General features: G+C 36.7%; 1 protein-coding gene across 5 annotated transcripts in view; it reads left to right on the plus strand.

The window, feature by feature from the left end:
- The first annotated feature begins 243 nt into the window (after window positions 1–243).
- TMCC2 (transmembrane and coiled-coil domain family 2) overlaps window positions 244–25903 on the plus strand; it is an 82333-nt gene continuing 56673 nt past the window's right edge. Inside the window, exons 1-3 of one of the 5 annotated variants that reach the window (XM_039320416.1) lie at window positions 247–401; window positions 593–960; window positions 25094–25600. In XM_039320416.1, the coding sequence (XP_039176350.1) occupies window positions 772–960; window positions 25094–25600 (696 nt within the window). In that variant the 5' untranslated portion in view covers window positions 247–401; window positions 593–771. Of the gene's footprint in view, window positions 961–25093; window positions 25601–25903 lie in introns of all 5 variants that reach the window. The other 4 variants (XM_039320427.1, XM_039320437.1, XM_039320445.1 and 1 more) reach the window with 4 other exon arrangements.

The raw sequence follows: 25903 nt of genomic DNA on the forward strand, positions 1-25903 counted from the left end.
AGTGCAGCACCATTCCCCTATTGACAGCTCCTGATAGCGAGAAGGGGCGGGCGGCGGGCGGGGGAGGATGAGAGCCACCGGCCAACCAAACCTGGAAAGCGCTCGAGGCTATACCCTCCTCCTGCTCTCCAGATCGAGCTACGACTCAGATTGGCTAGTTCTGGCTATCAATCAGGCTATCCAGCCGGCTAGCTAAATGGGTGGGTTAGGCTGAGGGATTTGCTCTTCAGCCTCGGCAGGGAACGGCGGAAAGTGGGTTCTTTTGGCATGCGTGGGGGAAGTCAGTAAGCAACGACTGGCCGTCGCGTTAAAAGAAAATAGGAAGAGATGCCCTCAGCGCGAGAGAATTTCCAGCCATGCAGGAAGCTCAGATCAAGATCTCTCTTTCGTTTTCCTAAGCAGTGAGTAGCCTGTGAAAGGAGGGAGGGCATCGCTAGCAAATGCATACTGTTTACTCGCGCGTCATCCTCCCAGTCAAATCCCAGCCACCCAGCTCTTTCCCAGTTGCAATTTCAACTCAGGCAGTCAAAGTTGGGTGGTGGTAGCAGGTCCTGTCCTGCATTGAGTTGGATGGACATGTTTTTCTTCACAGCTCCTCCCTGTAGTCTGCTTACCTTCCTCCGGATCACAGGTGAAAATGAACTTCAGCTTTCTGGGATGATCTGACTTGGTCCTTCGCTTCCTCCCCCCACCCGCGATTTCCTTTCCCTTCTGTTTCTTATCTGCAATGCTTTGAAAAAGCAAGAACCAGAGGCTGACGTCTCACCCAGCATGAAGAGGTGCAAGTCAGATGAGCTGCAGCAGTTAGACGGAGACTCTGCTGGGACAGAAGATGCCCTCCTTTTGCCTACCATGGATGCCAAGCTTGGGGACTCAGCTGCTGCTCCGGCAGATTTGGGTATCTCCAATCCAAACCCAGCTCCCCATCTTGTTACCCGGTGCAAACCTCCTGATTTAAAGGTATTTTTAAATGCTTTTTAGAAATGTATTTGACTGGACTAGAGCCTGGACCCCCAACTGGGAGGTGTATAAATTATTGACAAGTGCAAAAATATCACAGGTGCTACATTTGCATGTACTTATTTTTAAAGGTCCATCAGTCAATGCAATAATTCTACTATTCAGCTTGCATGACAAGTTCCCAGAGCTGAATTTTCTTGTGTTCATATATGTTCATTGTTAAATAACAGACTTCCTTCACTTAGTCGCCTTTGCAACATAATATAAATAAAATATATTCTATAGTGGTGCAGTGATTGGGGAATCTGATTTGATCATATTCAATGACATTTTAAGTTGACATTTCACACCATCATTTTTATCTATGTATATCTTTAGGCTGCAGTTCCATACCCGAAAATAAACTCCAGGGAGCCCATTGGGACCTATATTTAAACAGACACTGTTACAGAGTTGTATTGCTGGTTTTAAATTTTATCTGGTAATTCCTTGACTGCTATTTACTATGTGTAGAAATACAAATTACTAAGTAGAATTTAATAAAGTAATACTCAAATTAGTGGAAAATTTAGACAGCTCTTAGACAAACTTATGCAATTTCACCCTTGGTTTGTTAGACATCAGTGACTATCAAAGGATGTTGATCTGAAGAGTGGACATTGTTATAATAGGATAATGATCAAGTGTAGCTATGATTATCTTTATTGTGGAGTATGATTTAATGAACTTGGTAAAATTAACTGCACAATTGCAAAATATACTCAAATTATAAACTATAATCTTATTCCCACATATATAGGATATGGTATAGCTTCTAATAATGGTTTACACTAATGATTGTGTGATAATGATATTTGTATGGATTATTTATTACTTTTGAGTTTAAGATGTTCCCAAAAGAATTTCCCAGACAGATTGTTATCATTGTGAATTATTTTTAATAAAACCAGACTACCATATAGGCTAACAAACAGTACTTAAACTGGTTTGAATATAAAAATTATAGGTTACAGAGTCCTGTTGCAAGTTCATTGACTCACTGTAACAGTAAAATTTCCCTTCAAGTAACCAGGAATAAAACCTTTTATAAATTAGAAGAGCATTCCTGCTGCTTTTCTTTTAGACTTTAATGAGCCATAAATGACTGTTTCAGGGCACAGCCAGATGGCTGCATTATAGTACTATTCCTGAATCAGCAGAAAACTATGCCGGCATAAATTGTGTTGCCCTGAACCTTACTATGTCTCAGGAAAGAGCCAATTAATGGTGCCAATATTAAAAATGTTATTGCAGGATGGGTTAAGGAAAATGATTGCTGGATTCCCCTAACTACTTTTCCCCTTCTGCTGAGCACCATCTCCATAGATGAAGTGGGGATCACTGCTAATCATTCTTCTTAACCTATGGTAGATTAGGGTTAGGCAAGTGTAGAAGATGAAAAGTTTAACCATCTTTCAAATTGCCTGAGTGACAGTCCTCAAAAGCTTTCTTCTATATCCGCAATCTATCGTGGCTTTCCTTACTTTCCATCTTACCTCAGGCCTTCCGGTGCTTGTGATCTGTAACATGGATAACATGGGCACAGGTGAAGCAAGAAGGAACAATGAATATACAAGCAACTTCCATTCTCAGCTAGTGATACAAGGGAAGGTTATTGGTGACAAAATGCAGAAATAACCTGTAGAATGGTCAAAATGACACTGCTACCCTACAGGAAATAAGGACAAGACAGCAATATATAATGGATAGCATCTGTCTCTTTTTCACAGTCTAAATTAACCTTTAATGAAACATAGAATTACACTCCGCTAAAAGACTGCTAATCCTGTCGACACAGATCTAATTCTTTTTCAAACGAGCATTGAATCTGTACACAATAACAAGGTCAAGTGAAAGTGTCTCTCAGACATTACATGGAAGGTCCCTCTGAGAAATCTGTTTTCTTCTCCAACTCACGCTAAAATGACCACAAAGGGCAATGCTCAGCATCTAGAGGAGTAGGGGGTATGCCTCTAGCAGTACAAAGTGGCCAATAGGAGTTGAACTGATCCCCAGCCCATACCACATTATTAACCATATGGTTGATTAAGTGTGTTAAAAAGTATCTCCAGCAAAAATTGCGTTGAAAAGAGGGAGATCATATTTTAAAACTTGAACAGCTGAAGATAACATAAACTACTAGGGATGAGACAGAGGGAAACTAATTAAGATGTGGCATATACCTAGCTGTGCTGGTTCAGAAATTCTGGGAGTTGAAGTCCACGAGTCATAAAAGAGCCAAAGTTGCCTACCCCTGGGTTAGGGGGTTAGCCCTGAAGTACAGGGCTCTCAGATGGGTCAGTAATTACTGTAGATACTCTTGCAAAAATGGAGTAACTGTACATTAATGATTTTATTTGGTGTTTATATTTGCCCAAGATGTGGGCTGGTACATTTTTGTGTTTTCTCTGTGGAACTTTATTATATCTCGAAAAATAATTGAATTCCTGCAAACATTTTATAATAATACTGTTCTCCAGGTGTTTTGGGTTTTATTGGTTGAAAACTAGAGATAGAAATAGAATAAAATAATTTAAAATGTATAAACTATATTTTTTCTGTCTAAGATGAATAGAACACCAAATATACCCTCTCTATCATTGTTCTATAATTCTTTGGCTCCCATCCCATTTAAGATCTGCTCATCCCCACTTCCATTTAAATGCTCTCCCTAGGAAATTATTTATCTATTAAATTTTCTCAAATTGTTGGGATCACACCAATACATACTTGTAACTTTACCTTTTTAAATATTTCTGTTGGGTTTGTATGGCCCCAGGTTATGTTTTTTTATAAAAACATTATTGATGAGAACATATAAAAATGTCTTTCAGTGATGTCTCATGGTCAACGTCTCTAAGTTTTTGATGTACTTGTCAACCATATTTTTTTAAAAAAAATGTTAATTCTACTCAAGTTTTTCAGAACAGTTGCAGTCTTTTTACAGTTATATTTACAGCCAACAAAAAAATATGGATTTTTTTAAAAAAAATATAACACATTTGAACAAGATGCACCCAGTATATAACGTGTTGAAATGTACCAGTACATAACTTGTTGAAATGTAGCAATCGGTGAGAAGATCAGCCAGAGGTGTTAATCTCGTCTGATATGATTAAATATGGGTGAGATCAAAAAAATGTCTTGTCTAAGGAAGCATTATAATCCCAGAACAAATATCTGCATCATTTCTAAGGTGACCAACCGTCCTCCTTTAGGGAGGACAGTCCTCCTTTTGTAAGTTCTGTCCTCCCTCAAAAAGTGTCCTCCTACATGTCCTCGTTTTCGTTATTTAAAGACTAATCTGCAGGACTTTTTTTTCTCATAGAAAGCTCAGAACGGCATTCTGGCACCTTTTTTTGATGGTTTTTTTGTTCAACTTTTGCATGAGCTGTGCTACTCCCGCTATTGGCTTTCGAAAGCCAATAGGAATTGCTGCTGAGCGTGCCAAAACACCCGACCGGCAAACTTTGCACATGCAAGTTGTCTGTATTATTGTTGCAATGAATAAAATGTTTCTTTTATTTACGATATTTTTTTCTTCAATTTATTTGTGTCCTCCTTTTCATTGTAAAAAAGTTGGTCACCTTATCATTTCTAATTTTAGCACTATGAAATTTATATACTGGTCTTCATCCTGTGATTACAGGATGGGTTTACAATGAAGAAAAGAAATCTGAGTAAAAAAAAATAGAAGAGTCCAATAAAACAGCAGACAACTCTAAAGGCATCAGAAGGAACCAAGGCCACGATAAATTTATCAGAGAGTGTAAAATTGTACAGGATGCTATTTAGTGAATTTCACTGCCATGTTTTATATTTCCTAGGAATTGGAAAGTTGCAAGTGTAGCATTGTTAGCATTCAGAAAAACGCAAGGATATTTCAGTTGTCATGTGCTGAAAATATGTTAATCACAGTATATAAAATACTAGTGGTTTAAAATGAAAATAGAATACCTTTCATGCAAATATATATGTAAAAAGATACTATGATGAAAAACGGAATGCTATTTTCCCTGGAAAGAACAAAAACTGTATTTCTTTTCAAAACTCTTTTTAGACAGGATTCTCAAACTTTGTAGCATTATGATGTCCCAAAATGACAGGTGAATTGGTAGAACCCCTTCATAAAAAATTCCCTTAGAGCAAGAATGCATTTCAAGTGATGGTCAGAAAGATAATTTAATACACGTATTTTTATACATTCATTTATAATAGAAATCATCAGGATAAGACACAGTCAAAGAATATTTCAGAGATAAGATATACAAAACCCAAGTAATAAACAACCCACTATATCTAAGCAATAGCAAAGGTCAGTTTTCCAGAAAAATCAGTTGCATAACCCACTGCTAAGAATATATAAGGCAAGCTTGTTGCTGACACTGTTCTAGAACCTGACTCATCATAGCTCAGTAGATGTTTTTATACAGGAAGTCTTTTAGTATTCACCTACATACAGGTGATGCTAATTGGCCTCAAACAGAATCTAGAACTACTCAGGAGGAATTCCCTATTTCCATGCAGCTCTTCCTTGAAGTCTAGTGATCCTCTATCTCCCTCGTATCTTTGAATCTCAATCTGTACAACTAGCTCTTTTGTGAACTTGGGTATATGAAATTTTGTAATTAATCCAAGGCCAAAAGCTAAGAAATGGTAGGACTCAGTTCTGCCATGATTGCTATACTGGGCCCTGACTTTAAAACGAATAACCTATTTTTCTTCCTCTTGTTACTCTTTTCAGATAATGATTGTGATTGGACAGGGAAGTCTTGATATAACAAGGAACTCAGAATTGAGTTCCCAATTAAAAACAAAATATTTGAATTGTTAGTTTTTATTTTAACTCAGCTAGCTTGTGTCTTGTGAATCTGAAATGGAGTTTAAAGTGAAATGAACTCCCTTTCCAGCTATGAATAGGGAGACAAGAGGCAAGAGCATTAATTCATTTCCATTGTGTGTGGGTTTTTTTCTTTTTATCCCTATAGGTGACAAAATGGAGGCAGAAGCAGGCAAACTTACTAACACTCTCCATATACAATGGTTTGACCCCAGTTGGGCCACCATTTTGACTTTTTCCCCAACCTGGAAACAAAGAGTGATTAGATGGAAGAGATAATAAGTCATAAACCTAAATGTTGTTTTGTAGCTGATAAAGGAAATATGACTTTCCCCATTGTCTAATATGAATTACCAGATGCATAGCAATCCTGTATTATCAATATCAGCAGACAGGTTAAGTATATCATGAGAACATAAACAGTCTAAGCCAAGGCTCCTTCTCCCAATAATACAATTATTGTAGCTATTGTAAAGTAAGGCCAACAAAGGCCACTTAGTCAACTAAAATAAAAGACATTCTGCTTTTTACTTTAATTTAGGGGTCTTCAAACATGGCCCTTTTATGACTTGTGGACTTCAACTTCCAGAATTCCTCAGCCAGCTATACTATAGCTGGCTGAGGAATTCTGGGAGTTGAAGTCCACAAGTCATAAAAGGGCCAGGTTCGAAGACCCCTGCTTTAGTTGTATTGTAATTGGTTCCCTTAATTGATTGAATGCAACTGTTATTGTCTTGCTGGGATATTCCTTAAAGACTAAAGATCACACTGCTTGCTCAGTTCTTCCTTGAAAACCAGAGAACCTGTGATATGTATTTAAGGAGCCCCTGGAAAAGAAAGGAGGCCTGAAGTTAATAATCTGAGGGTAAATTAGAGAGAGTATGTTGTTTTGTGACTTTCAAATTTTCTGCCACCTTTTGGTTTTGAAGATAAATGAAAAGCTATTGGTATTAGTTTCATTTTACATCCATTTACTACATCCTCTTCCTTTATTTTCCCATAATTGTTTTTCTTTTTCCCCCACTTTATGTTTCTTTTGTTTGTTTTTTAAATGCTTTTTAGGTTCTATTTGTTTTCTTCTCTCATCCACAATTGCTACAGAGAAGGTACAAAGAATAACTGGATTAGGGTTAGAAAGTGTTGGTATATCAGGATGTATATTTTTGTGAGGCATAAAACAAATGTAGAGAAAGGTTGTATAGGTTCATTTTTCAGTAGTGTAATTCTGCCTATTTCAATGGATCTTATACTATACAAATATATTTATATTTGTAAATTAGAATTGTAACCTTAATAATAAAAAAGGAAAAGTGGTAAATGGGAGAGAAAGCAAAAAGTGTGGATGGATATAAAAGATATTATATTCTCAATATTGTGTAAGGGGATTCTAAATTACTATACTATTTTATATCTGGTCTTATAACAACATAACATCAAAACACATAATTTGCTATTTTATTAGAATGCCAAACTGTTGTATTTTTGAGGATATTTGAAAAACCTGGGAGTAGAATTTAATACAATTGGTAAAATACTTTTTATTGCAGCCTAAATGAAGATACTTTGAAGTTTTGTGTGTGGACATTAGTTCCACTGCGTTCTGCTTTATATACACACAGTCTTTTAGTCTACATTCACATTTCTGTGAAATAGGATTCTTTTGGAGATATGTTTTCTGTCATGGTATGCAGCTTTCACCTTTGAAGATTACTTTAGCTCCACTTAGTGTACATGCTTGCAAATATGTCAACCTCACTCTTATTTGGCTTTAACTGTAGCATTGTAGAGCATTTCTACATAGCATTGCTTCTATCCCTAAATTCCTCCAACTGCTCATTCCAGAACAGTAGAATACAATGAGCTAATCTATGCTGTCCCTCTAGGTCAGGGGGGTCAAACTGCTGGCCCACGGGCCGGATGCATCATGCTGAAACCACACCCGCCCCAGCTCTGGCAATGGGGGAAAAGTTGTGATACGTCGCGATATGTCACGTGACATTGCAAGTTCGACACCCCTGCTCTAGGTATCCAATAAAAACTTGAAAAAAATGTCAGTCCGTCGGTGATCCACTCAAGCCACTGCCTGACTTGAAGTACCAAAAAACCTCTCCCTTTCCCTCAGCCTCAACCAATACATATTTTCAGTACACATTGTATGCATTTGGCTGGCCATTTACAAAAACAAAAACAAAAAGGCACAGTGGCCTTAGCAGTTAAGATAGCTGGGCTATTGACCAGAAGGTTGGCAGTTTGAGATCCAAGTATCGCGTAATGGGGTGAGCTGCTGTTTTTACCCCTGCCAACCTAGCAGTTTGAAAGCAAGCAAATGCAAGTAGATAAATAAATACTACTTTGGTGGGAAGGTAGCAGCACTCCATGCGCCTTGGCATATAGTTATGCTGGCCATATGACCATGGAAGCATCTTTGGACAATGCTGGCTAGGAAATAAAGAAGAGTACCACCCCTAGAATCAGACATGACAGGACAGGGGAAATATTTGCCTTTATCTTACAAAAACAAAACAGAAGGTTTGTGAAAGGATGATCTGCCTGGTTTCCCACCATCACGTTTCCACTATTACAAATTTATGGAGGTCTGTTATCAATTTTGTCACAATGTATTTTTTTAGGGTATGTAACCAGTGACTAAGTGAGGAAAGGGCTTGTTAATTATAAACATAAGCAGCCTGAAAAGACTAGTTAGTGATTGTGAAGGTATTTCTATACCACCATCCTCATTGGGACTCTATTGAAATAATCAAAATGCCTTCTAAGCAGACTTCTGGTTTGATATCTTGGCATAACGGACGCAGGAAGACAGGGATCCATCTTCCACGTTCGATTTTGCCCTGCTGGTGACCCTAAAAAGGGTTGAAAGTTGCCCTGGAGAGGCGACGAAGAAGGAGGGGACCCTTGTTGATCGCGGAGGGGTGGCGACCTTCCGTTTGATCTGAGGAAGCCCTCCAAACCAGCGGAGGAAAGACTGTCTACATTTGTGTAGCCAGTCAGAAACTGCTGACAGCCGAAGGAAATAAGCACTAATGAGCAACTTTTGAGCAACATGGATGAAACTGGGAGAGACTCTATCCTCTCTTTATAACTTTAAGACTTTTTCCTGAAAAAAAAAAACACCCAAAGCAAAGAATCCTCCCTAATGAGAGAGGGAAAGGGAATTTTCACCCTATTCCATAGCTGTTGTAATCTTCATCCACCACTAGATGTCAGCATTGGTTTATTTTTCAAATTTTAAAAATGAACAAATTGCCTTTAAAATGAGAATTTTAAACATTCAGTAATTTCAAACTTATCCAAATTTAGGTTTTATAGTCATTTCATTTCAATACATTTTGGTCTTCTATAAAAGGTTTAATTCGCCACTTCTGTTAGTAAAAAAGATAGGGCAAAAATCCCCCTCCTTCCCTTTTGGAGGTTTTTTGCTTCTTGGGATTTTTTTTCCTTCAGGAAAGTTGATAAGTAGGATAGAGAAAATCGATGATTTTACCCAGATTCAAACGCGCTGTTTACAATCAGCTTAAAATAGTGCTTTTGACTTTGGTTGCTTGCAGCTTGGGCCAGACTCTGAAGTTAGGCTACACCTTTCTCCTGTTGGTTTCTGGAAGACTTCTCCTGGACTGATCGGGTCGACTGCCATCTCTCCGAGGTCCCCGGGACTTCCTTCTTTGCCACTTCTTCGAGGCGGTTTCTGGCCCATTTAGGGTGCCCTGACAGGAAGAAACTCAGCTGAAGGGCACGGAGTCCCGAATCCCTCAACTGCTGCACTGCTGCGCAGGACCAGAAGTCTAGAATACTATATGTTGGTATGAGAAAGGAAATATGAAAATACCAAGAGGGTCTGAATAAGGGAAACTTTTGGTTACCCAAATATAATTTACTATGAGAAAACTATAAGCGATAGAGATGGGATATTATATTATTAAACAGATGTTTGAATATGGTTAAGAAAATAGATAACTGTTACAAATAAAAGTATTATTATAACTAGAAGGATAGGATTTCTTACTAGAATATTATATTTTGTTATGAGAAGGGAAATATGAAAATTCTAAAAGGGTTTGAATAAGGGAAGCTTTTGGTTACCCAAATATTATATATTATGAGAAAATTATAAATGATAGAGATATTTTGAACATTGATGGGAAATTAATTAATATCATGTGAAGTATTAATACTACTTTACAATGCCTTGGTAAGGCCACACTTGGAATACTGCATCCAGTTTTGGTCTCCACGATGTAAAAAAAATGTTGACACTCTAGAAAGAGTACAGAGAAGAGCAACGAAGATGATTAGGAGACTGGAGGCTAAAACATATAAGGAACGGTTGCTGGAATTGGGTATGTCTAGTTTAACAAAGAGAAGGACGAGGGGGGACATGATAGCAGTGTTCCAATATTTCAGGGGCTGCCACAAAGAAGAGGGAGTCAAGCTATTTTCCAAAGCACCTGAAGGCAGGACAAGGAGCAACGGGTGGAAACTAACCAAAGAGAGAAGCAACCTAGAACTAAGGAGAAACTTCCTGAAAGTTACAACAATTAACCAGTGGAACAACCTGCCTCCAGAAGCGGTGAATGCTCCAACACTGGAAGTTTTTAAGAAGAAACTGGACAGCCATTTGTCCAAAATGGTACAGGGTTTCCTGCCTGAATAGAGGGTTGGACTAGATGACCTCCAAGGTCCCTTCCAACTTCATCATCATCATCATCATCATCATCATCATCATCATCATCATTATTATATGCAGTTGAGATATGTTTTGGCTAGAAAAGATATTATAAACTGATATTATTGATATTATGTATAATACTAGAAAAATGTGATGAAGATGTCTATATTTAGTTTTATATGTATCAACAGTAACAAGAACTGTATTTGTCCAGGGTGGAAAAATGCATACCACCGGAAGAGGAGAGGATCAAGGAAGCACTGGATGGTGTAATATTGAAACTAGACTGAGAAAGTTAATACGTACCACTGAATTATCAATGGACAGACACCACGTTGTTTATTAAGTATTTATGATTGTAAAATTAGAAAATTAATAAAATGTTAACAAAAAAATCTAAGCAGTCTGGTGCTTAATGTACTGAGCCCTTTCCTGCTAAAGAAAAGTGGGAAACTGATGTAGCTCTCGTCAGGCTCATCCCTGATAAGTCAAGCCAGCATTCACTTTAACAGGGTAGTTGATGCTGGAAAAAATATTTCAAACGTGGAATTCAAGAGCTTCATGGAGCTTCTCAGTTGCAAAATGGAAAAAAAAAATGTTTTTAGTGATTTGGATTATGCTGCAGCTCAACTGGAAATATCCACAGCTGCCAAATCCAATCAACATTAAGGGGTCACAGAGCTGGATAGGCATTTGAATTATTACAGCTTCTTACATGGAAGTGTCAAATAGATGTCTTTTTACTTGGCAGCAATAGAGGTTGAACTGGGCACTTATATTTAGCTGCATATTATTTCTATTCCACTCTCACCTCTACATCCCAGCTATTTTTCCCCCCTTATTACAAAAAGGGTTATTGTAAAGAATCTGCAGAGTAGAGTTTAGTCCCTCTTGTTGCCTAGTTTTCAGGCTTTAAAGTTCTGCTGAAGCATTAGGAATAGTGAAGAATCTATAGCATTTTCATGGATGGAAAAATAAGAGTTCAGTGTTGCATGTTTACTTTTTTCAAGTAGAGAAACTGGTCATCTAGTTATAAGCAGGCTTCTTATCAGGAAAAAGACTTGGAAAAAGCCCTGGTAAGAGGCAATAGCAGATAGATGACTGGATTCTATCAGGGATGAGTTGGAAGTATGGTGATTATGATGTCAGCATAATTATTTGAGAAGAATAGTAAGAAAATTTGGAATACACAGTCAACCATTTATTGTGATAGGATTTAAAAATTCTGATTTAAAAATTAATTCCTAACTATTGGAACTCTGCCAAGTTCTTACTGATCAAAATGAGTTTTGAAAATGTTTTGAAAATGGTGTAGTGATATATTCTTGTTTTTCAAATAGTATTGCATCTGCCAGGAATATTTTTCTACTGTACCCTTGCTATTTTAAAAAGAGATAATTGCAATATTATGATTGCTACATGGATTCTGTTTAATTCTTGTGAGTTTGGTATAGCTCCCAAAGTGGAGGATTTTTTCCCCCTAGTTATGCATCTTGGTGCCATGGAGCCAACTATAGAATTTATTTTACTTTATTGTATTTTTCCCTTTTGAATTTCCCAGAGAAATGATACAGGTTGCAAAAGCCCCTTTTGTTTCACATGCTTTAGTTCAGTGGTTCTCAACCTTTCTAATGCCGTGACCCCATAATACAGTTCCCCATGTTGTGGTGACCCCCAACCACTTATACATCACCGGGTGCCAGGGGCGTGGCCAAAGAAAAGGGGGAAAAATGGCGGACAGCCTTGTTTGGCGACCCCCGTGAAATGGTCATTCGACCCCAAATGGGGTCCCGACCCACAGGTTGAGAACCACTGCTTTAGTTAGATCCCATATAAGCTATTCCTTGAAGATGAGCAGTAGCAGTAAGAACTTACAAGCCACTGCACCAAGACAAGAGGCAAAACTAAAATGAATAAACCTTGAAGGCATATGAAAGAGGAAGTTTGGGACTTCCACTTTCTTACTTCACAGGCTTAGTCATGCTGCTATAATTACATATATATTTTTCTTTCTATAAATGCTAGTTTTCCAAGTGAATAAATAATAAATTAGTCTCATGACTTTTTCTTTTGTTGTATTCCACAGTATTCTCTTTCTTCAGTAAGGATGTGATTGAAGATCTTTCTTTTTTTTTAGCTGCCAAAAAATGCTGGTGTAGGTGCATCCTTCATTTTATTATGTTGAGTAAAAGACAATATAATTTCATTGCTGATAAGTCCATACAATTTCAAAATTCAATACAAACAGCTTTGTTGTCCTTGCTTAAAGTCAGCTTTGCAAAGGTCCTATCCTTCATGAAGCATACAATTATAATTATTCTTTGCAAGCTGAGCTTTTAAAGAAAAAAACCAGTCCTGCAGTTATAATGGGCTGCAACATTTCTGTAATGGTAAAAAAGGATGACCATTAATTGCTTTTTCCATCATTATTGAAGTGAGCATTGGAAGCTAAAATAAACAAGATAGTAAATGTTATTTGGAAGTTGTCAATTCCTTGCTTTTTTTAAAAAAAAACCCACATTTTTGGTGGACAATGCTTTATTATGTTCAGTGGGAATGAATTTTCTTTCTGCTGCTAATAGCATTGGAGAGGGTACTATTTTCACTGGGAACATAATAGAAATTTTCCCTCCCTTGATTAAGATTGTAGACTCTTCATGATTGCTATTACAAAAGCTAGGGGATTTGTCCATGCTGCATTTAATATCAAATATAACATGGCCATAAAGAAGGCAAACCCCAGAAAATTCCATTCTTCAGTCTTCCATTCCTCTTTTCAATTCCAGAACCCAATTTGTTTATATGGAAATTGCTATTTCAGAACTGTAGGGTATAAAAAATATTTGGTGCTTATAGAACCTACACTTGTCAGTGAGATTTCCCCCTCCCCCCCAGGATTCCTAATATCTCTTTTACTAAATTAATTTGCATTGAGGAAAACTAGTGGCACACATGAGATAGTTTCATACAAAAGAACAAACTATTTAGTCTAAAACCTGTTTCTAGAATGATATAGCAGCAGGAAGTTCACAAGCATGATGTAAAAGTAATAGCAGTTTTCCAATAATGTTCCATTGCCATTCGTATCTAGAGGTATAGGTCCTATTATTCTGGAGGGTAGATACAGGCTTCATTATTAGTTGTCATTAATGCCTTTATTAATTGGTCTTGTTTTCTTTTAAAAGGCATTTAAGTTGATGGGACCATAACTGTAACTTACGTTAGAGAATTCCAAAGTTCAGTTAGTAATAGTGCAACTAGTGGTGTGCAGTTCAAGTGCAGTTCTGGGATCTATCCAAAGCAATTTTGATTGATTGGATTCAAATATCTCATTAAGCTATGATTTACTTAATATTTCCTGACTAAAGCATAATTGGCATTCTACTAATATGAACCAAGCTAAACAAATTATATTATATCTTAGGCTGAACAGTGAATCCAGCCATTGTTTTACCTGTAGAAGTTACGTTTTGAAGTGAGTGGAACCTGATGCCTTCCCAGAATAGTTAGGATTATGTTACCTGGATTTCCCACTCAGTTGGATGTTATCATCCCAACTTAGTTAGAGGTCATCAGATTGGGAAAGGCTGAGACAGAGTTACCAGCAAAAGAATATATGCTTCTGATTATCATATGGTGCATTTATTGAGGCCTAGGAATGAATTAATTACAAGCATCCAATAATTTGAATAAGTTAAATTGTTTACTTGCCTCATTACTGCTAAGGTGGGATGAGTCAAGAAGTGCACTGTTGAAACTGCCAAAGTATTCATGAGAGAGATGACAGAGGGATAACAGTGGGAAAAAGAATCCTAATTTTATTTAATTAGGAGAAAACTCCCATAATTTAAAAGAAGTTGTAGTGAACAATTTTCATTGTTTGTTTGGGATTATCTATATCCATCAAAACTATATACATTTTCAAAGTATATACATTTTATTTTATTCCCAGTAGGTATTTTCTTGAGTGCCAAGAAACTCAGTTTAAGTTGGGAACAAAAGAAGCAGCTATCTAGCCCTCAGGTACCAATAATGAACAATGCAGATCAAGCAGATAATACTGTCTGTGAAAGAGCATGCAATGGATAAAAGAGGTCAGACTTATTACAGCTTCTATAACTTATCTATGCAATAAAAGATTCTGCAGAAGCTGACTCATGTCTTCCAAATCTGAATGATAGGATTTCAAAATAGGAATCTGCAGAAGGGGAATATTTCTACCATCTGCATCCTGGCATCTGCTATTTTCATTAAAATAATATGCAAGCTATGTTATTTGGAGATAATTCCCAAATTTGTATACATGTTCTCAGTACCACAAATAACTCATTTTTCACCTTTACCTTTTGAAGAAGATGAGCTTCTTTTCTATTACTGAAGCTTGGCAAGAAAAAAAAAAGAAATCCTAGCTTTAAATTAAAATGCATCATTATATATCTATATTTAAACATACTTCTTTATTTTAAAGCCACTGTATCTGTATCCATTCTGACAATTGGAACATTTTTCTTTGCTAAAAATTAATGTTCTTCGTCAAGAGCCATTAACATTCTGCTGCATGGGACAGCTGAAGTAAGTTGATTTGATGTTGCCTTTTTTTAATTCATGAAGAGTAAAACGTACAGTGTCAGAGCTATTGCTAATACCTCTAATATGCAGGCAGGAAGAATAATCTATGTGTTTCAGCTTCCCCAGTTACATTTGTTGGGAAACAGTTTGGAGCAGGACCATCTTAGTCTCTGGAATGTCATGATTAATGCCACCTTTCTGCTACTGGAATTTGTTCTTGCATCAAGTTTCTTGCACCTTTTTACACATTTGGAAGGAGGCTGCACTATTCCTTTAATCTCTGAGATACCGTTACGATAACAAGATGTTTGGGGACAAGACCTTCCACAGTATACGTATTTGCAGTTGATAGACCTCAATACAGGTAATCCTCAGCTTACGATCACAATTGAGCCCAATATTTCTATTGATAAGTGAAACATTTGTTAAGTGAATTTGACCCATTTTACAACCTTTCTTGACACAGTTGTTAAGTGAATTATTGCACTTATTAAGTAAGTGTCATGATTGTTAAGTGAATCTGGCATCCCCATGGACTTTGCTTGTAAGAAAGCTGCAAAAGGCGATCACATGACCCTGGGACACTACAGTTGTCATAACTATGAGTCAGTTGTGCCAAGCAACTGAATTTTGATCACATGGCCATCGGGATGCTGCAATGGTTGCAAGTGTGAAAAATGGTCATAAGTCACTTTTTTCAGTGCCATTGTAACTTTGAACAGTCACTAAATGAACTGTTGTAAGTCGAGGATTACCTCTACAAGAGACCTAAATCAACTTGCCTTTTGCACTTTATTTCTTTTATTAGATTTTATATTCTACTGACTTCTGAAATACCTCAGTGTTTTGCAACTTAAAGATAAAATCTTAAAGTGATGTTAAAAATAAGGATATTAAAAATGAATGAAAATATGTTTGAAGACGCACGTTTCAAGACTTTAAAAAGAGAACAAAGTGGTGAGTTCCTCCACTGAGAAGGGAGTGATGCACAGAAGATTCAGTCCCACAATGGGATTCTCCTCAGATTACCCCAGTGAGCACGATGGGCAGGGTTGGATAGAAAAGTGGGAAATGGCACTGCAACAGCTTCTTTGTTATACCACTTGAAATTGAATAAGAGAAGCGAAATGTAAATACTTTAATTTGGTACACTAAATAATGTTGCATTCCTTGGTTGTTTTGAAATCCAAAGGTGGCCTTTGTTTTTGTCTCCAAACAGGCCCATCAGTTACGTAGAATAGTTTTTTTTAAAGAGCATAATTGTTTAAAGTTTGCAACTTGGAATGTAAGAGAATGAAATGGGAAAGAACACATCTGAAAGACTGAAAAGAAAGTAAAAACAGGTGTGTTGTGTGTTGGTGAAACTAGGAGAAAGAAAAAAGGATGAATGAAGGTGGTCTGAACTCGTGGAGTGGTGAATACATGTATGGGAATGGCTTAATTCTGAATAAAAAAGCTAAATTGTTATCATCTAAATTGTTTTGTGTGTGGTTAGAAAAATATGAATTAATAAATGGGTGATAGTCGCACAATATGCTCCAGGATATAGTAATAACAGTCTTGTAGATTCAGTCATCTACAAGATTTTCATTAAGATAATAGCAAAAAAGAATATTGAGAACATTAAATGATGCACAGATAAAGGAGCAAGCAAGGTTCAGAAGTGGTTACAAGTCAATGGATCACATCCAGGTTATTCAGCAAGTCATTGAAAAGCACAACAAGTACATCATGCCTCTTTGCATGGCTTTCATTGACTACGAAAAGGCATTTGACATAGTATCCCAGCAAGCAATAATTAATGCATTGCTCAGCCAAGGTGTAGACACTGCTTATATAAACTTACTACAATCAATATATGAAAAAACAATGGCAACAATTTGCCTTAATGATCTTAAAGTGAAAATCAACATAAAATGAGGTGTATGACAAGACGATATAATATCATCTATCCTTTTCTCAGCCTGCCTTGAAGAAGTATTTTGCAAACTAGACTGGGCAAAAGATGGAATAAAAATCAATGGTGCCTATTTAAATCACTTAAGATTTGCAGATGATGTTGTTCTCTTCTCACAAGACCCAGAAGAGCTACAAAGACACATACAAGAGCTGCACAAAACAGGAGGAGAACCATTTGGCTTAAAAATAAAACTGAAAAAGAGCCAGGTTATGTTTAATAAATTCACCAAAGAAAGGAAAACATTTGTATCTGGAGAAGAACTGGATGTAGTAGACCACTACATATACCTTGGCCATGGATCTCAATGGAAGGTGATAATTAATGATGTGTTAATGTGGTTGGCAGGCATTCAGCAAGCTAAGCATAATTTTCAAGAACAACCTCTCTCTATGCCTTCAGAGAAAAGTCTTCGATCAATGGGTGCTACCTGCTCTAATGTATGCCGATGAAACAAGGACACTAACCCCACAATCGATACAAAAGTTACGAGTGGCACAAAGAGCCATGGAAAGATACATGCTTGGCATTACAAGACAAGATAGAAAGACCTGCACATGGATTAGAAAACAAACAAAGGCATATGATATCATCAAGAGAGTAAAAGAATTGAAATGGAAATGGGCTGGTCACAGAGCAAGAACAACTGAGGGCAGGTGGACCAAGGCAGTCATAGAATGGATTCCACTTGACAAAAAGTGTCCACGAAAAAGACCTAAAACAAGATGGATTGACGACATCAGCAAGTATTGCAGGCCCGATTGGCAAAAGAAAGCTCAGGATCATGTTGGTTGGAAACATACAGAAGAGGCCTTCACCCTACAGTGGATAGATAATGGCTAAAATGGTGATATAACAGCAAAGTAATCACAGATGCATTTTAGAAAAATTGTACAATATTCTGAATGAAAGTGATTCCAGGACAAGATTATTCTATCATATGGCATGAATAGATGGTTGAGAGACTAAGGAAAAAGTGATTGGGCCATTCAAAGACTCAAAAATGAATGAGAATAGTGTTTATTTGGTGAGTATCTTTTAGAAAAAGTTCCAATTCCAATCTATGGTTTAAAGATAAATGTAATTCATACATACATGTGGCAGTCCTCTCCCCAAATCCTTCTCTATTGCCTCTTTGTTGTGGGAATTATTCCTGGGAGAAATGAGTGAAGAATGCAAGGAAATGTGCCAAGACTACTGCACCACCACCACCCACCCACAGAAATACAATTCTTGAAATGCCCAGGACCAACTATGGAAATGCTTTAAAACATGTTTAGAATTCCTTCAGTCCTGGGAGAAACATGACCTTTTATAGCTTCTTCTAGAACTGAAATAGTGTTTTAACAGAAAATCCAGCCAAAATCCAAATATGAAAGCATACCTAGAAAGCATTGCTCAATGAAACTTCTTTTCAACAAAACTTTAACAGTATTAACCTATTACTACCATATTTATTATATTTATTTGAATCAATTGTATATGCAAAATCTTTGGAATAGGTTCACGTGGTAATTTTTTTTCATTCCAGAGCAGTTGGAAGTTTTTGCTCCTGGTGAATTGAAGTTCTTTGAAAATTCTGAGAACTGCAGATAGCATCAAGAGTTAATCAGTGTTTCCTCTAGCCAATAAAAAAGAATGTACAGAACCACCATTTAGTGTTCTCCTCCTGAACTTCAGCAGATAATGGGATAAAAAAAAAAAATCCTCTTTTCCTTCTGCCCACACAGAAAGGGGGAGAAGTGTTAGTACCCCAGTATTTTCAGGACTTGGTATAAATATTTGCTTAGTCAGTTTGCATAAAAATGTGAAGTGTCAGTATGGGAAGAAAATTGCTTAGCCTTCAACATAAATATATGTTGATATAAATTTCAGTGAAAGCTGTGACGATTATATGCAACCGTGTAGCATCTATATTTGTGGCAGGGGTCAGGGAATAACAGCTTGCTTGATTCCAGAGATGGGTAGGCTTGGTAAAGTAACATTGATGTGTATAAGCAGAGAAATCAAGCTTGGCAGGGTATCATAAACTGAACAGAGGGATAAAAATTAGATATACCAAGTAGGACTGCTTGTGAAATCTACCCAGAGAGATCTGAATTCAGGCTATGTGGATATGTGGTTCCTGTTACTGAGGAAATAGTTTGCCCCCAAACCTTTGGAACTCAGGCCTTAACAATTATAACATTGAATTCTCCAGTTTGACCAGCAGGTTCTGAAATGGAATAATGATTATCTTAGTTGTTCAAGAAGGACAGTGTTATGGGAACACAGAAATGCAATGCTGATGTTAGGGTGGCATAAATACTGTAGATGGAAGAGTCCTAATCCTACCCAAAATAATAATAGGAAAAATAATAGGAGTCTGTCTCTATTCACAGCATATATTGTTTTTCTGCATTTTCCCCTTGTATTTTAAAGAAAATGAATCAGGTTTACTTGCTTTCTTCTTTCAGCTTGAAAGGCAGTTGTTGAGTTGCTCAGCTAAGGTTAGCAGGTCAGCACAGCCGCTCTTGAATAAGATTTTTGCCATTCATTTTTCAGAAGAGAAATGTTTCCACAGCTGCAAAGCTATTTTAAAATTCAAGATTTGAGGATCATAGAATCAGAAGAATGTAAGGCTTGGAAGGAACTTGGTAGTACAGGTAGCCCTTGTTTAGTGACTGGGGATGAAAAAGTGTCTTTATAACTAATCCTCACTTTTACAGCCTTTGCAGGTCTATAAAACAAAGGAAAGCTGAAGGAAGATCATAAGCACAATCATGGTTTCATTTAGCAACCATTTCATTTAATAACCCAGTTGTTGGTCCCACTTGTGGTTGCTAAATGAAGTTCAACATCCAGTGCAGCAATTCAACACTACTTCATCTGTAATAAGTGGCCATCCAGTCTGTATCAGTAACTCCTGTGAAGTACATAGCAATGGTGGGGTTTTTTTGTTTTTTTAATTGCTTTTAAAATAATGACAAAAAAAGAAAAAGAACAAAACACCCAAAATTAATATGATAGAAATACATACATTGTTCAAGGAAAAAAAACACATAGATTTTTTTTAAAGAAATGAAAAAGTACACAAAGGAAAAAAAGAAAAAAAAACCTAGAATATAACATTTTGATAGTACAATAAACAGTTACAATTCTATATATACTTATCTATTGCAAATATTGTTCACATATGTATATATTTGTAATACACTTCTATAAATATCACATTATTTTAACCTATTGCATTTTGTATAAATGAATCCCATATTTTATTCTATTTGTCCATAAAGGTCTACATTTATAGGAATCCACTTGTAGGTGACAAGTACAATCAGGTCTTTAATCTATTAAGTGAAATGTTTCCTTACCATATATTTATCTTTTCAATGCTGCAGTATCAGTCTTTGGGCCATAACAAGAGCATAGAAAATTCATTTACATTATCAAATTCCATGCACTAGGTATGTAGTTCAAGAGAATATTATCCTCTGTAAATTTTAAGTTTTGTCACACAATTATATTTATATAATCCACTACTTTCTCCCAAAAGTTAGTAAGAATAGAACATTGTAACTATATATGTTTTAAATAAGCATTATTCTTTTATTTTAACTACATAGCAATTTTGAATAGTTACCATTAAGTGTCCAATTGAAATCTATTTCCTTTAAATTATAACCCATTCTTTTCTTATCCAATGCTTATTTATTTTAGCAGAATTATATACAGTAGCTGCTCATCTCATAAAATGTGACTCAGGGCGGCATACAAACATAGTGACAATAAAAACTAAAACACTCAAATGTAAATAAAAAAGACATAAAAACCCAAGATTGGAGAAACAGCAGGCTCCTCATGGGATCCCAAGATTGATGGTAAAACCATGTTTTAAGGCTTTCTAAAGGGGAAGCAATGATGGGAGCAACCTCACTTCAAGTGGAATGATGTTCTAGAGAGGGAAGCCACAGCAGAAAAGACACTCCATCTGGGTGCAGCCAGATGGAACGCCTTAATATTTGAGGTGATCTGTAAATCATATTTTCAAACTGTTCATTTGAATCATTTAGACATATATTGCAGAAGCATGGAGCCCTATTGTAAGTCAAACTATACTTCCCTCCAATTGATGTAGGGCTATTAATACTCTTTGGCATAAGTATTCAGCCAACTTTGTATTTTTCTAATAGTAGCATAGTCCAGCCACATTTTGCCATTGTCTCTACTAGAATTGCAGTGAAAGTTTGTCAAATGTTTTGTTGAAATCAAGGTACACTACATCTGCTACATTTCCCATGGCTGACTAATGTGGTCATTCTATCAAAAGAGGAGATCAGGTCAGGCTGGTTTCCAATTAACCATTTAATAAGTAATATTCTGCTTAATAGTAGTACCAATTCAGCAAGAAACATTACCAATAAACTTCAGTATGTTGCTGTGAATGAATCCATGATGTCTGTAGTCACTTTCTCTGGGATGTGAATTATCCAGAAGCAATGTATTTTTTGAAAAACAATTGCTTCTTTATCAATTACATGTAAGCCTGTAAAACCCGACCACTGCATGAAATAGGATACCGCTTCTGTTTGCTGGTATCTTCCAGATGTGTTGGGACTACAACACCCCAGCAGAGTCCTGCACTGTGGGAAGTTCTGGGGTTATAGTTCCAACACATCTGAGATCACCAGTATGAGAAAGGCTGAGTTACTTGGTGTAATTGAACAAACCACTTGTTCTCTTTAACGTTGTATGTGTCTTCCTGAATAATGTAGAAACAAAAATTTCAGCTGTCGTTATTTGTTTTGCTATGTTTGGCTGTCATCTGTCAGCCTCAATCCACTCCCGCCCCCACCCCGTTTTAATGGAAAAAATGAGATTAAGTTAGTCTTTGTATGTTGCTGTCAAAATAACTTGTTTTTCCTTCTCCGTCACCAACTTTCTCTTTTTAATGTTTCACTTAGTTATTTTTAAAATGTGGGAACTGTTCATTTTGGTTCCCATGAGTCTTTTTAAAGGCAGATGAAGAATCTAAATCCATCTTGTATCGTGATGGGAGAAATCTGTAGGTTTTGTAGTTCTTCTTTAATCTTACATACACTGTTTCCATAGAAACACTATAAATAGAATAAACTTTAAATTGTAATGTCCAAAGCAACAATTCCATAGAAAAATCTTCCCCTCTTTCAGAAATAATTTTCTAAGATAACAATCCCTAGGATATGGGTGAGGAATTATATCTTGTTCAAAACATGGGATTTTGTTTTTCATATATCTTAGCCTCAGATATTTTGTCAAAGGCCAATTAATATTAAATTCTGGAATTCTAAAACCTGTATTCTGAATCTAATGGAAAAAGGGCTGTGCTCTTTTTCCATTAGATAGAATTGGAAACAGTCTGATCTACCGTATTTGTCTTCTCAAACTTTGTGGATTACTGTTCCAATCCAGAAATGTATGCACACAGGCTATATGTTCACAACCGTATGTCAGGATCTCTCCACTTCATTATAGAATAGGTTATTAACTTGAAAAACTCAAAAAGTAGAATAACTTTAGAAAGAGGCAAGGAGGTCTGAAAAGTTTCAGAACTTTAATAAGAAACCAATAGCTAGGCTTTTAATGCAATTCTATAGCATTCCATTAACCTCTGTTGATTAATGTCTTGTGCAGTAACATGATCACTGTTTTTGTATATGACTCTTGACCCATCATTAGTCTTTTCTTGCTTCCTATCAGAGTGAAGGTTCTGTACAAGTAGAAAACATTGATAGAAGAAATAAGTAGTGATTTGTCTTTACAATTTGCATCTTTCAAGCTATTTTGAGAATGCTTATTGCTTATTTTTATCATAAAATAATAACATCACTATCATTGCTATTAATAAAATCACCCTCAGTCAATGGTAAAAGGCAGCCTTGCTTGGAACAGCTTATATCTATAATCTTGTTGTCATTCATTTATGAATACTGTAGGAACTTATTTTTTCCTTTTGGTCTTTTTATTTATATGATGTATCTCTATTAGGCTTACCTTCAAATATCTGTAACATTAGCTGGTCTTGTGGTTTGGCAAAAGCAACAGAGCCTGCAGAGTAGATTGCTCTTCCTTAGAGTAACTTCTCCCTTAGGCTTTTCAAACAGTGGCTTTGGCAATAGCTGGTGCCAATGGAGAACAGTAAAGAAACAGAAATAGAGTTAATATATGTAACAGACTGATCAAGCTTTTGGGACCGCTTTCTAATTAAATCATATTGTTGTTGTTAGTTGCGAAGTCATGTCCAACCCATTGTGACCTCATGGACAATGTTCCTCCAGGCCTTTCTGTCCTCTACCGTCTTCTGGAGTCCATTTAAGCTCACGCCTACTGCTTCAGTGACTCCATCCAGCCACCTCATTCTCTGTCGTCTGTTTCTTCTATTGCCCTCAATCTTTCCCAGCATTAGGCTCTTCTCCAGTGAGTCCTTCCTTCTCATTAGGTGGCCAAAGTACTTGAGTTTCAACTTCAGGATCTGGACTTCTAAAGAGCAGTCAGGGTTGATCTCCTCTACGACTGACCGGTTTAGTTGCCTTGCAGTCCAGGGGACTCGCAGGAATCTTCTCCAGAATGGCAAAAAGAAATATTTCATTTGGAAATATTGTTAAGATTTAAAATGCAAAACAAAAGTGATCACAATACTGTTGCCACACAAGTTACACTTTAGCTTGTGGATTCTGTGAGCTGCTTTGATATTCAAAATATCCAACTATGGATATTCCTTACAATGCCATGTTTCAAGTGACACATAACAATGATGGATGACTTTCATGATTTAGTAAGTTTGCCATCACATAAGAAATGTATCTTTAGAAGGAATAATATATAAATCTGAAAGAACAAATGACAATATCAATATGTAAATCTAGTGGAAGCAGGATTTGGAGAAGAGTAGTGAATGATGAAGGTATAAACTACATTCCGCTATATTTTCTTTTCTTCTTCTTACATCTAACTCTTTTGGCTCATTATTTCTTTTCTATGCTTTACATAACTTTGCTTATCCCAAAATAAAATAGCATGGTGGCTAGGTAGTATATTATGACAGTCTGTCTCTATGATGCTAAAGGTTACTCAATTAATTGCACTTTTTCTAATCATATGATTTTATGTCTTCTTGCACTTTACCCTTAAGCATTCATCTTTGTCTTCCTCAGAGTTTTGCTACTATCAGCTTTATAAGAAACTCTGTGGTCCTAACATGACAGTTATTAGAATAGCTATAGTAACAGAATCTTACAAGTCCAAATGTTGTTCCTTTCTTTTTCCTTTTCTCTAATATGATGTCTGGGGGGGATTCTCTGAGATTTTTTGTAAAACACTTTCTTGATATGGACTCAAGCCACTTTATTTTACTGTTGCCTTGGTAATGGATCTTTCCTATCTCCATCAAAGCATGCTTTTTTATTCTCTACTCCTACTTCTTCAGGACAAGTCTTCGACTATTGTTGATGTCATCCCTTCAAGATGAACCAGACAGACTACACAGAAAAATACAACTGAACTTTATTCGGATAACTTATTCTTGCAAGTCTGTCCACACCTTCTTTTCTTCCCTGTGATATCTGAGGGAGTCAGATGAGAAGCTAGTCTTTTAGAATGCTGTTGCACCTCTCTAGATTTAATGCATATTTTTCCCTGTACTTGGTGTTTTCCTACTGGCCTCTGGATTCTTCTCCGTGGTTATTTCCTTAGCTCTCCATAGCAGCTGACGTTGGCTACCTTTCGGAGGGGGAACAGTGTATCATATATTGTAGATAGGGCAACACAGGAATTTACTAATGTGATGAGGAAGCGTAGTGTCCAGGCTTCTTGATTATGATGTGCACTTCATATGGATGAAATCTGGACTTCAAAAGAATGACACCAGTTAGTAACAATAGACAATTACAAAATTGTGATTTGGGGTGGCATGGGCAAGATGGGATTTTTTTCATACTTGTTATATTTCATTTGTGTTTTACAACAAATTTTATTTAGTTCCTTCTTCAGCTATCATTCCAATATTTTGTCTTCTTTCCTTGAACAGAAGATACAACAACTGTCTGAAGGTTCTATGTTTGGTCATGGACTCAAACATCTTTTCCATAGTCGTAGACGATCCCGAGAACGGGAGCATCAGAATTCCCAGGAGTCATCCCAGCAACACCATGGCATGTCTGATCATGACTCCCCTGATGAAAAAGAACGCTCTCCTGAGATGCATCGTGTCTCTTATGCTGTGTCTCTCCATGATCTCCCAGCTCGACCCACTGCTTTCAACAGGGTGCTACAGCAGATTCGCTCTCGTCCTTCTATTAAGAGAGGAACCAGTTTGCACAGTGGCAGTCGCCGAGCCAAGAGTGGCTCTGTAGAACCACAAAAAAGCAGTCCACATCTTGTGCGGAGGGCCCCCCAGGATAGCAGCCTGACAGCAATCCTGCATCAACATCAAAGCCGGCCAAGATCTTCATCTACTACAGACACTGCTATCCTTATGGCTGAAAGTGGGAATGTTTACCTTCTGGCAGAGGAGTCAGAATGCCTCAGTGACAAGGTAAGATGAAAGAATCATGGCTTTGGTAAAGCTTAGAAAAAATGGGAGATACCATTTTTACATTGCTACATCACTGCTGGATTTGTCATTGTTAAGAAAATTGGGTTCTAGAATCCAATTTTACAGGGTAAGTAATAATGTTAAGAGTGTATATACACTTAGTATGTATATGGCAGAGATATGTGTATGCAGATATTTGGTACTAAGATTTGGCATTTCACTTTTTTTAAAAAAAAAAGAAATACATCACTTCGCAAAAATCATATATTCCTTCAATGTTTGAGAAAACATTGAAAATGTTTC

The sequence above is a fragment of the Crotalus tigris genome, unplaced genomic scaffold, assembly GCF_016545835.1.
Source record: "Crotalus tigris isolate CLP2741 ecotype Arizona unplaced genomic scaffold, ASM1654583v1 scf7180000017605.3043972, whole genome shotgun sequence".
NCBI lineage: Eukaryota > Metazoa > Chordata > Lepidosauria > Squamata > Viperidae > Crotalus > Crotalus tigris.